At 34.4% G+C, this 13325-nt stretch overlaps 2 protein-coding genes across 2 annotated transcripts in view; one reads left to right on the plus strand and one right to left on the minus strand.

Moving 5' to 3' along the window:
- Nucleotides 1-13325, plus strand: part of LOC126771045 (calcium/calmodulin-dependent protein kinase type 1-like) — a 370899-nt gene that overhangs the window by 346260 nt on the left and 11314 nt on the right. The gene's annotated exons all lie outside the window — the stretch shown is intronic.
- Nucleotides 1-13325, minus strand: part of LOC126771038 (protein O-mannosyl-transferase TMTC1-like) — a 121842-nt gene that overhangs the window by 34163 nt on the left and 74354 nt on the right. Inside the window, exon 4 of the mRNA XM_050490693.1 lies at nt 6579-7548. Within this exon, the coding sequence (XP_050346650.1) occupies nt 6579-7548 (970 nt within the window). The remainder of the gene's footprint in view (nt 1-6578; nt 7549-13325) is intronic.

Consider the following 13325-nt stretch of genomic DNA (forward strand, 5'->3'; position numbering starts at 1 on the left):
CAAGTAGGTATAATGTAAATAAGTTAATATCGTTGCCTTATGTGTATTTTCAAGTTTGGAAGGGAACCAACCGCAATTTTCCATGCTTGCGGAGCGCAGGAGGACACAGCGACACATACTTTACAAGTGTGCCCTGCATGGGAGAAATCGAGACGCCACTTGATTGCAGCTGTAGGAGAAGATTTATCGCTACCAGCTGTGGTTAAGTCCATGCTAGAGAGCGAAAAGTCCTGGAAGGCGATGATAACCTTTTGTGATGGTGTCATGAAGCAAAAGGAGGCGGCGGAGAGAGAAAGGGAGAAAGATGCACTCGCATACCCGATGCGCCGAAGGAGAACAGGGTACAGACGGCATCGCAACGCCAACTATTTACCTCCATGAAGAGAACCTCCGGGCAATGAAAAGGGGGAGTTCATTGCTCAAAGTATAGGGTCCCCCAGGTCGAGAAATATGTGAGCATAATCGGCACATCCCAATAGGGGTATTTAACATCGAAGGGTTCGACAAAAAGAATAGCCACAGGTGGAGGCGCGGAAGAATGCGCAAGCGTACCCGAAACTTCACCAAGTGTGGATCGCTGGAACCGTGGTGGTTTTAGTCGGTAAGAGTCCGACATAACCCTCCTTGTATCATCAGATATGGAGGGTGTCCATGAGGATTTCCCCATGAAAAAAAAAAAGAAAAAGAGGTGTATTTTCAAGTTAGAAGCGACTTGTTAAATGGCGCAGTTATCACTGCAAAAGGTGTATTTGATATAGCTTGAAGCTTAACAGATTAGATCGCCGGTTCCAGCGAATTGTAATAGGGGATAGTGATATTGGCTTGTTTCGAAAACACGCCGAGACAAATTGGATTGACCATGTAGTGGATAGTAAAAGAATTTTACGCAAGGTTATTTAAGCAATAAAAAAATTCAAACGAATAATGAAATTTCAAATTTTTTGATGTTCTATTGTATACACATTCAGAAATTTAACGTAAAAATGAATCATTGTCAGTGGAACTCAAATATCAGTTATCAATTTGTATCAAACATTCACACACAATTCACAAAAAAAGGATGTTTTTTATTGACATTCAATTATAATTAATCTGAGTGACTGCTTAAGAAACCCATTATTCTTAAAAAAAAAAACAAAATTCTATTAACAATTAGAAATGTAATATTATATGTATTACTATAAAACATTTATTATTCAAGTGGTGTGTCAAATCAATAACATAAATGAAAAAAACTTAAACAGTTTACAAATTAAAAGGTCTATGGGTAAAAGTTGCCATAGTTATAGGTAACCACGACATGCAAAAATGGCTGAGCATCTAAAATAATAATGAATGAAAATAAACATAAATTATTTTAATTAAAAAATGAAATATATGTGATATTAATATTACTAGAAACTATACAACATCAAAATAAAGACAAATTTTAAAACAGAGATCAGTTGTTATGAGCCAACAACGTACACCTTCAATTAAATTATTTACATAAGTCTTAAGTTTTGCAAGCTTATTTGAAAATATATTAAAACCACGTTGATATATAAAATCATTATTTTTCCTCTTACAAACCACCCACCCACGGTCTATCCTTTTTTATTTTTACAGATATCTAGTTTTTTATAACGTATAAATTTAAAATTTGTCCTTTACACCTAATTTGATACGTTTAAAATAAAAAATGATATTAAGCGGCTCTTACAAAATTTAACGTGCTAAGAAGAAAGGATAATCTTAAAAAGAGATTTACTTTTTGGTGTTACCAATTTCAAAAAAAGGATAACAACTTTATGAACATTTTATAAAAGTTGCCTGTTAAGAAAAAAATAGATAACTCTAAAATGGAATTCGGTTTAGCGTAAATGGACTTAAATCGCTTTTCGTTATTACTTTAATTTTATCTTCAAAAGGATTTGACTTTACGCCTCAAATTGTTTAAAAAAATATGATAAAATATTTCATAACATAGAGGATTTCTTATAATTATAATTCTATCAACGATTGCATTGAGAAATGACTGAAATTTGTGGGGTTATATAGAAAGCAAGGAAACCCTACACATCTCCACATCTCTCCTCTATTTATGTTACAGCCACTTAAATTATTCTATAATAACATATGTTCTTATTAATACATAATGATGTTGACATATGACATAGATGACAGAGATCCAACACAGATCTGAGAGATCAGACGCAAGACAAATGGTTATATATCATTATCCTACAGCTCCCGATATTTTTACAGATCATTGTGAGTATATCTTAACATAATAACAAATATGAATTAATTATAAATTCCAAGTCCTGTAGGAAGGCATACACGAGAGCGGATGCACAGCGCATTGCACAGATTGGTCATGACCTTATTTCGCATCCTAGGGGCTCCCGTAGCTTTTTTTTTTTTTTTTTTTTTATAGAATAGGAAGGTGGACGAGCATATGGGCCACCTGATGGTAAGTGGTTACCAAACGCCCTTAGACATTGGCATTGTAAGAAATGTCAACCATCGCTTATAGCCAATGCGCCACCAACCTTGGAAACTAAGATTTTATGTCCCTTGTGCCTGTAATTACACTGGCTCACTCACCCTTCAAGCCGGAACACAACAATATCAAGTATTGCTGTTTTGCGGTAGAATATCTGATCAGTGGGTGGTACCTACCCAGACGAGCTTGCACAAAGCCCTACCACCAGCTTCTGGCGTCTGACCAAGTCTGTGCAAAACAATTGCTGCCAACCTTCGCTGCCACCGCTCAGAAATCCGGACGGATCGCTAGCTCACAGTCCGCAGGAGAAAGCCGACCTCCTGGCTAAACTCTTTGCCGACAACTCTGTGATCGATGATTGTAGTGCGCAGCCACCAACAATACCTTCATGTGGCCACACGATGCCTGACATCAAAATCAGGCAACGTGATGTGCGTGCGGAGCTGCAATCACTTGATATACGGAAAGCTAGCGGTCCTGATGGAATAACAGCCATTGTGCTGAAGAAGTGCGCGGCGGAGCTGTCTCCTGTGTTAACGCGCCTGTTCCAACTTTCTCTCTCTTCGGGATGTGTGCCGGAGGCTTGGAGAAGAGCTAATGTGCAAGCGGTTCCCAAAAAAGGGGATCGGTCTGACCCGGCAAATTATCGACCAATAGCTATCACCTCAGTACTTTGTAAGGTGATGGAACGGATTCTAAACAACCAACTGATCCATTACCTAGAAGATCACTGTCTAATTAATGATCGTCAGTACGGGTTTCGACCAAAACGGTCCACAGGTGATCTTCTAGCGTACGTAACACACCTCTGGGGTGAAGCTATCGACAAGCATGGAGAATCGTTGGCTGTCAGCCTCGATATCTCCAAGGCTTTCGACAGGGTCTGGCACAGAAGTCTTCTCTCCAAGCTACCGGCATATGGTCTGCCTGCTCAGCTATGCACCTGGATTGCCAGCTTCCTACACAAGCGTAGCCTTCGTGTTTTAGTAGATGGTTGCGCTTCACAATTCTATGTAGTAAATGCTGGGGTCCCCCAGGGATAATCTTGTTGAGTTTAATGCCAAGAAAACACAGGTATGCGCTCTCACAGCGAAAAAGTCACCATTTTACCCTCATCCCTCCCTCTGTGGCACACCGCTGATGATACAAAGCAAAATCGCCATGCTGGGGATGGACGTTCGCTGCGACCTTAGTCCAAGGGATTACATCGAGGCTATTATAAAAACAGCTTCACGGAAACTCGGAGTTCTGAACAAGGTGCGGCGTTTTTTCACGCCACAACAACTGTGCTAACTGTTATACAAAACACAGGTACGGTCTTGCGTTGAATATTGCTCGCACCTTTGGGATGGCTCCGCTAAGTACCTACTGGAGGCCTTGGACCGGTTGCAGCGACGGGCAGTACGCATTATTGGCGACGTAAAGGTCACAAACACCCTTGAACCTTTACAATTGCGTCGCGAGATAGCAGCACTGAGCGCTTTCTATCGACTGTATCACGGCGAGTGCTCTGAGGAATTATTCTCTCTAATTCCTGCTTCCCCCTTCCTTCTTAAGTCCACGCGAGCTGGTTCTCGATGTCACCGCCTAACTGTGACATCAATTCCATCGCGCACAAAGAGATTTGGCAACTCCTTTCTTTGTCGCACTACCAAAAAATGGAATTCCTTACCAGCTCACGTGTTCCCCTCCTCTTACAACCCGGGTTCCTTCAAACGAGGCGTGAAGAGGCATCTTGCGGGCCGGCAAGGTGGTGACGGCTAGTACAGAACATTCTTCCCGACTGTACTGGCCGTCGTCGCGTTTGGACTTTACTACCACTTACCATCAGGTGGAGTAGAGTCATTTGCCATCCCGGACATATAAAGAAATATACCAATGAAAATGAAATCAATACACATTTTTTAAATATATGACTTACATATAATTGTATGTCAGTAAAAAAATGTATTATATAATATCCTCCAGACGGATTTCGAGATTAGCCAACTGCGCAGGAGATATTATAGAGCACAAGTGTGTGAGCAACCACAGGTTCACTCTCTATTCCTTAGCTCTCATAATCCGATAGGACGGCAATCCGACACGACAGGAAAAAGTTCAGGCGCAACAGCTTTACCTGTTTTCCGAGGTTTTTTTTTGTGTACACTCTTATTTTTTTTGTGTACACTCCAAGTGTACACAAAAAAAGTTAAATATACATATTTTACGGTCATATACTTTTTTTGAAAAAAAGATAAAAGTGTCGCACTGAAAACTAAATAAACAATATGGAAACTAAATATATTATTATGAAAGACAAATACCAATTTGATTGTCATCCACAAAGATTTCACTCGATATCTATTCTTAAATTTGATATTCATTATAATAAGTAATCTGAATAATTGAAAGAAACGAACAAAATCTTTATTGTAATAAGAAATATAAAATCGCAGAAAACTTACATACGTTACTTAGTTATATCTTAGAATCCGAAAATAAGTTACAGTTTTACAACAAACGCCTTTCGATAAAGCTTCTTATTACTTGAACAAATAGTTTTTTTGCCGAGTCAAGTGTTTTTTATCGTTCGTATTTGTAGTTAAAGCATTTTTTGTGGTCTTTTAATATTTCCTTAAAACAGATAAATAGTATTTGTTATAAATAATACTTAGAGCTAATCGAAATGTTTTGTATTATTTGGATTTGATTTTTTTAGCAAAGCCGGAATATTAAGAACTCTATTACATTATTTTATTTACAATAACGTATGCACGACATTATAGATTATTTTCATAGAAATAGTGACATCATTATACTAGAATTAAAGAAAAACTTATATATTACTTATAACACCAGTTTTGCGACTCCGCAAAGTTACCCTTAATGAGACTTGGTAAATGATTATCAAACAAAATTCCAAACATATTTAACTATTGCCACTAAATTGATAACGTTGTTAATATAAGTTGCTTCATTTTCTTTAATTAATTTTAGCAGTTCCCATTTTAATAAAATTACTTCCGTAACAGCCTGTGAATGTCCTATTGCTGGGCTAAAGGCCTCCTCTCCTCTTTTTGAGGAGAAGGTTTGGAGCTTATTCCTCCACGCTGTTCCAATTCGGGTTGGTGGAATACACATATTAAGCACATAAAAATTCAGTTGTGCTTGTCGGGCTTGAACCCACGATCATCGGTTTCTCAAATCTTATCTTAAATTACTTACTATTTAAATACTATTTAACCTGTGAGGGTTAAGCGTAAAGCTTTAGAAATGGGGACGACTCTAGACGTCAGGAAAGAAGCTACGACTTTTACATCACCAGGCGGCAAGTTAACCATTGCGCTATTAACGCTTCAATATTTGACAACTCGTTTGTGAAAAACTAGGTATGAATAAAGCCAATCTTTTATGTTATAATATATATTATTAAAACGTAAAAAACCTAAAGGTTAATCAAAATTGTATATTCAACCAACCGATCTTCCATCCAATTTTCATACGAAGCAATTTCAATACACAGGTAATTCAATACTCGGGTTAAGGGCAACATTTCGTGAATGAAGTGAGTTCAAATGAGAGCCATCGGTTCTAACATTACTTTTTGCAGGAAAGTAGGATACGAACAGAAGGTAGGGTATTCCTTTGGGACTGTGAATATGAATGTTTAATGATGCCCTAGGAAGGTCAAGAGCTTTACTACAAGAAAAGACAGTGAACAAGAACATATTACGAGCTCTCTAGTAATACTCAGTGGGTGACCCATAACGGCCTTCTCTTCAACTTTGAAGAACTAATGCGCTGTAGTAGTTAAACAAGTTATCATAATTAGTCTTAAATAACAAGAGAGTACCCTAAAGTTTTTCAGAGGCGGTGTAGTCCAAAATATATGCAAGACGTCAAAAACTACGCCAAATAATAAAATAAAATAATAACTTAGCATCATGTTATATAAATAATATAAATGGAACAAAATCTACGATCTCTATTTTCAATTTTAATTGGTTACTAGTTTTCGCCTGCATATTTGCATGTTAGGTGGAAATGGTCAGGTATATGGTAGAAAAATTTAACCATGTCCTTTAGCAATATAACAAATAAATGTTACCTTTCGGTGGGTTGATGAGTAGAGCACTTCTGAATAAACTTTCTTCATCACGCCAATCCAAATTTCTTCGTAAAGTTTTTCCGCTCATAACAAGTAACGTGATTAATAGTGTAATCATGAATATACGACTGCGCATTTCATATCGGCGCCAATTTCTCGTCAATGTACCCGCACCCAAGCCGAGCAATAAGCAAAAACCAACGCTGGGTATATACAACACCCGCTCTGCAACTACGAAGCCGACGTAAAAGAGAATATTACTGGCTGGCACGAACGGTAGCACCATAAACGCCGTAAATAATAACATCGCAACTTGAGGACTACGGTACACATACTTCATCGTGTTATGCGGCTTAGATTTTCCTTGGGCTACTGGGCAAACGCAAGTGGAAAGATGCATCATTGTATTGTTATTGTTAATAGCTCGACACACGTTCGTATGGTCTTCGTTAAGTGTGTGCTTACAGCCATTACACGGGCACACGAATCTTTTAGACGATGCGTTTTCTTTGTGTAGTATTATACTTTTTCTTTCACTGCAGTCCTGTCTTCTGTTGTAATGTTTACAATTGTAGTTCCATTTTTGTTTTATTTTATTACTTTGTTTCTTATAAAATTTCTCTTTTATTTCCTGCTGTAGTCTTAATTCCTGTGATAAAGCTTTCCATGTTACTTTTGATATTATTGCATAGAAAACTAACGAGTAAAGGTTTCTTATATCGAATATAGTTGTTATTCGAGGAATGGAGTCCATAGACCAATCGAAGCTCAGTTGGAAGGGATAGATTAGGAGGAAGAAGTTAAAAACTGGGAGGTAGGTAAAGGTATAAAATCTAGTTAGTAAAGATGGGTCTCTAGAAGTAGGATTATCAGCCGAAGCGAAAGCGGAAGGCGCGCCAGCGAGTCGCAGGCGCCAGTAGAGTAGCACAAATCCCCCAGTGCTTAAGGCGCAGACACTTCTCCATCGATACTGAAATAAAAAAAAAGTTTGGTGGTTAAGAAATATATTAAATTGCATGTTTTAGAAAAAAATATTAGTCCTGCAGTAAAATTGCATTGTTAATAAATTCCTTTAAAATGATTCTATGTATAATTTATCAACAGTGTTCCTTTTTTATTGTTAATTTTTTTTACTAAAAACCAAACCTGTATGTAACAAATACATTTTTATCTTACATGAAATGTTACCTTACAGCAACAAAAGTAGTTATTGAAACACCCGAGTTCAGAATGAATGAATAATAGCCCGATCAGTGTTTCCCACAGAGCCCGTCTAACCTCAAAAACCCTCGCCTATCTTCTGTCTCGGTTATCATCAAAAGGGTAATAAAAATGTCTTTAACTACAAATAGGTTTTCTACTAAAGAAGCTTTTTGAATAATTACTTCGTCTGCATAAATATAATAAAACGCTTGAGCGAAATAAAAATACATCAATTTAAGCTGTAGGTAAAAATAATTCAAAGAATAAAAATATATAGAATTTAAATCTTCAGAAAATAATAACAGATACAAAATAATAGTACATAGTAACAGAGTGAAAAATATATAATATTATGTAATAAACGGATTTTATTTGTTTGTCCGTATTAACGTAAACGCCAAAACCGCTCATCCAATTAATATCGAAGCTTTATATTACAAATTCAGGGTGACTCCATTGAAGGTTATGATGTATTTTTGTTATAAAGGTATATGCTATCTCGTCACGTTGATTTAGCGATTAGCTCTTGTTCGCTCTCCTGGGCTCATATCTCGAGTCAGTATAGTAATTATGTTATTAAACTGATTCGCAATTTATTAACAGCGTATGGGGAACAATAATTTGAAAAGATTAACAACAAGACAAGGATTTATCAGTTAGCGGACTAAGCAGCCGCAGTCCTCGAATAATGCAAAGCCCTTACATTATTTCGCAGCATTCAATGTTTTAAGAATACCATGAAAGAAAAAGACTAAATGAATAAAAAATATTAAACAATATAAATATTGTTAAAATAAAACACAATTGTGAAAATAATAATGCGTGATAGCTAATAAATAATAAAAGTTTGTCGAACTTTTTCAACTTTTGAAGTTCCCAAGTTTTGAAACGCTGGGGCCCTTGACTTGTCACTACTGATTACGTACTTTATGTACTATTATTTTACTAATTATGATGCAATTTTTGACTATTCTTCAATGTATTTTATTTTAAAACAAATACATTTTGTTAAATTAGCCTTTTTAAGATAAAAATACATTTTTAAATAATCTTTATATTAATACAACTTTGATTGATTACCAAATCGTTAAGCTCGTTATCGTTATCGTTAGATGACAAAACTTGCCGCAACTTTTCAGAAAATGTTAATTTATTATTATTATTTTTTTATAAGAATCAAAGTACAATATATTACATATAAAAAGTTGTTTAGTTTTAATAATAAAATAGAACCACGTCAGATCATAAAAAATGTTAAGAACCAATTAAATCTATGTTAAATGTTTTGAATATTTTTTACTTACTTTTACTACTTTGCAGATGTTCCGTACCGGAATGAGCTTCTAATTAACGTCTTATCAGAATGTATACTACAACTTTAATAGTTAATTTTTATTTTATCCCTATTTTTTTATCGTTCTCTTAACGTAAGTTTAGCATGCTTTTTTCAAATAATATCATATTGTGCTTGCTTTTGATCTTTCCAAATATCACCGACTTAATCTAAGTTTAAAGATTGTTTTTTTGGAAATTACATTGTCTATAACTGACTATGGCAAGACCGTTTCTTTCAACAGGTCTATTAAGATCTAAAATTTGATTTACAAGAAAGCTAATATTCAACATTTTGTTTTAATATTTGTTAATTATTATGTATTTTTTTATTTAATTAAATGATACGCATGATATTAGCTGGTATTTGTTGTATTAATAAATATAATGCTTTTATTTTAATAAAATCATTATTTTATTTTATTAGTATTAGTATATCAATGATTTCCAGAGCATCCGGACCGAGGATTTATTCTTCAACCGTGGTGATACTATTATTTAAATCTCAATAATAATCAATAAACGATGTCTTTTTAAAGCCTATTATTAACAAAATTCTTTATTTAATAATGTGACAGTTTCGTTTCAAATATCTACTCCTGTATAATATTAGTACGGTGCCTCGGAAAGCACGTAAAGCCGTTGGTACTGCGTCTGAACTCTTTCCGGTCGTATCAGATTGCCGTCCCATCGGATTAAAAGAATTAGGGAATAAAGAGTGCACCTGTGTTTGCGCACACACTTGTGCACTATAATATCTCTTGCGTAGTTGGCTATTTTCCCTCGAGGTTGGCTGCCGTGGCCGAAATCGGTTTGGAGGACATTATTAATAGTACGGTAATTAATTTACTGACATTATTTGAAAGTTTTAATATATATTTACAGTTACGACTATACGTTTGAGATCGGACTCGTTCCTGTAAAAGCTAATAGATTTATTCACAATGACAAGAGCTCGATAAAATTGATTTAGTTTAACATAAAATGCCTTTATGATAAACGAATATAAGTCACAAACAGCATAATTTTAAAATATCAAGCGAACTTGTAAAGTGGCAAAGTTTTTGCCATTATTTACTGGCATAAGGTTCGACAAGAGGTGGCTGCGGGCTCTCTTTGGCTTGTTAGTTGTGGGGAGCTAAAAGAAAAGATTTATGAAGGTAACTACCTCCTCCTCTTCCCACCTGACCCATGGGAAACCTCTGTAGAACAAACGACAGCGTGTAAGATTTCCAACGCAATTTACACGAGGTGAGGCAGAGTTTGAAAGGTAATGTCTAGTGATTTACCGCCTTACTTATAAACCTTGTTTAGTGGGTGATTAGTTGAGCAATGTTTTGTCTTCTTCTTTCGAGTGTCTAATCAATAATGACAGATAGAGCGAAATCAGTTTTAAGCTCAATAGTCACTACGCAACGCTTATAAGACAGGCCGTTGTAATTTGCTGCGATTTTTTTTTCTTTTCTATGTATATAACAAAACATGTTTTAAAAAACTATAAGTATATTATTCATATTACAAAAATAAGTACATATATCGATTTATTATCTAATAAAAATTATTAGAAATAAATTAATTTCATCATCAATCACATGTATAACATACTTATGGTTTTTAAAATAATGTAATCAATATTATTCGATGATTTTGTTATTTGACTTTTAATTGATGATTAGTATTTGTTTATTTTAAAATACAAATTTTAAAATAAACAAATACTAGATATAAATTATTCAATAGCTTCATGTTTATTGTTGTTTAGAATTTGTCCAATATTTTGAACTATGGAGTAGTTTGTCTTCGTTTTTATTTACATTACATTATTTACATTTCTTAATAAGTTTATAATTATTTAAGGAGTAAATAAAGGCACATGTACAAAAATCTTGAATACTCGAGTTGTAATGAAATTCATAATATAATATTGATAAAAAGTTATCAACAAGAAGATTATTCATTTCTTAAAAGAATCGTCAAATCTTTTAATAAAATATACAACATCTACGGTGTTATAAAAATAGAACATCTTCATGTATTTTTAAAATATACCATTTAAGCAACGACATATTAATAAATAGTAATTCAATAAACTCGCTGTCTATTCAACAAAGTTTTGAGTTGAAGTCAAAGCAAACAACTAATGAAATAAGCGAGTGAGCTTGGCCTAGACGTCAGAGGGTACTTATCTGGAAAATTTACTGGCTGGCTGACATTACAATCCTCGCCTCGAAAATACTAGCTCATTTATCAGTCCTTTTAAAAACTAACATTATAATTAAAATGAATGCACATTTAGAATAACACATATCCCGAGTATCGAATTTAAAAAGTGCAAACATAACTTTGATACTCATACTTCTTTTGACGTTAAATACATAAACAAAATGCGAATGCGCCTTGCAAAAAGAATCATAGAAGATATAAAAATCATTAACCTTTATAATTCTACAAAATCTCTCCAGTAAGTAGTAAGTAAGTTAAGTAAGTTAGTTTACTACTGGCATAAAATCTCAACTTCAATATTTTAACTAATAAAAAAGAAAACGAACGTTTTCTTTTCATTTATTATTCTTGATAAAAATATATATAGTCTTGTATGAAATGAAAACATTACCTTCTAATATCATTTTATTTAAAGATAATCTTTTGACGTAAAAACGCTTCAGATACAAAAGTATAAAGTACCTACGGTAAAAAAATTATAACCAGAAAAATCACTTCTCAAGCATTTATGATAAGAAATGAATACTCCATGAGAGGTAGATTTCTACAAATCCGGGACAGGCTTATATGATTATAATCCTTTCAAATAACAGACGTTTGTCATATATGAAGGATTAGCTTATACAAAATGTCTAATATATTAATAATTTATTAAAGTTGATGCTATTGCTTGGGTAGTTTTAAATATTTAAATTAAGATTTTGCGTAAGACTTATTTGCTACATTTCGCACATTTATTTGCTACATGAAAACACGAGTGACTATATACTCCTTACCGAGTTTCGGTCACGGCGGCTAATCTCAAAGACCAGTCATTCGCACAAATTATTATATTCAAGATATTATTGAGCACAAATGTGTGAGCAAACATACGTGCAACTCTCCATTCCTTTACTCCATAATCCAAATCCAACAGGCAATTTCAACTACGGGATACTACTGTGATTTCTTGGAAGAATTCTCAACCTATTTAGTTGGCCCATTCCGATGTTTATGTATATGTATATGTTTTCGAGTCTAGCACCTCGAGTTATAAGTTAGCTCTGAATATTTTTGATAAGTATATAATACAGCATTTTTGTCCAAAACGTGATTAACCGTTGTCAATCACTTCATCACATCACAATAACAAATAAATAATGTCCTCCAGACCACCACGGCGTCAAATCTCAAGAGAGATAAGGCAGGAGATATTATAGTGCACAAGTGTGTGCGCAAACACAGGTGCACTCTCTATTCCCTGACTCTTATAATCCGATGGCATGGCAATCCGACACGACCGGAAAGAGTTCAGGCGCAGGACCAATGAATTTACTTGCTTTCCGAGGCACCGACACCGGGCTGCTACTTAGAATATTCTGACAGTAAAACCCACTAACTTTTTTTGGCCCCACCTGGGAATTGAACCCAGGACCTCCGACCTCCGGGTCTGCGGCCTTACATCAAGCCACTAGACCAACGAGGCAGTCATATATCATCATTAAAGCCTTTGTGATATGATATATCTATTTAATTTAATTAATCGATAAAATAATATATTAAAAAAAACTCTGTAAGTCATGAGTTTTGTATAGTTTAGAAGTATATTGAGCACAAAATACCTAATAATGGTAAAAACCAAAAGAACTTCAGTTCTGTGGTTGACTAGTCTTAATGATTAATTATTTTAAACAATTCTAGACATTAAAATACTTGACAAATTAGGAAGGCATTATTATTGATTAACGTGAGATGCAAATAGGTGGTAGCTATACAATTTTTCGAATTTCTCTCGAAATAAAAAAAACAGAAAAAAATCACGATATTATTTATCTGAACTGAGTTCACGTTCAAAAAAAAAAGACATACATTGACAAATATTGTATAGATTAAAAGTAATATTTCGAAAACGATTTTATAAAATGTTTGATACAAAATATGGTTTTGCATGATACTTTTTGAAGTTAAGAAAAATATATTATATTATTTAATTACATTTATTTACTTAGC

This window comes from Nymphalis io, chromosome 10 (assembly GCF_905147045.1).
Source record: "Nymphalis io chromosome 10, ilAglIoxx1.1, whole genome shotgun sequence".
NCBI classification, from domain to species: Eukaryota; Metazoa; Arthropoda; class Insecta; order Lepidoptera; family Nymphalidae; genus Nymphalis; species Nymphalis io.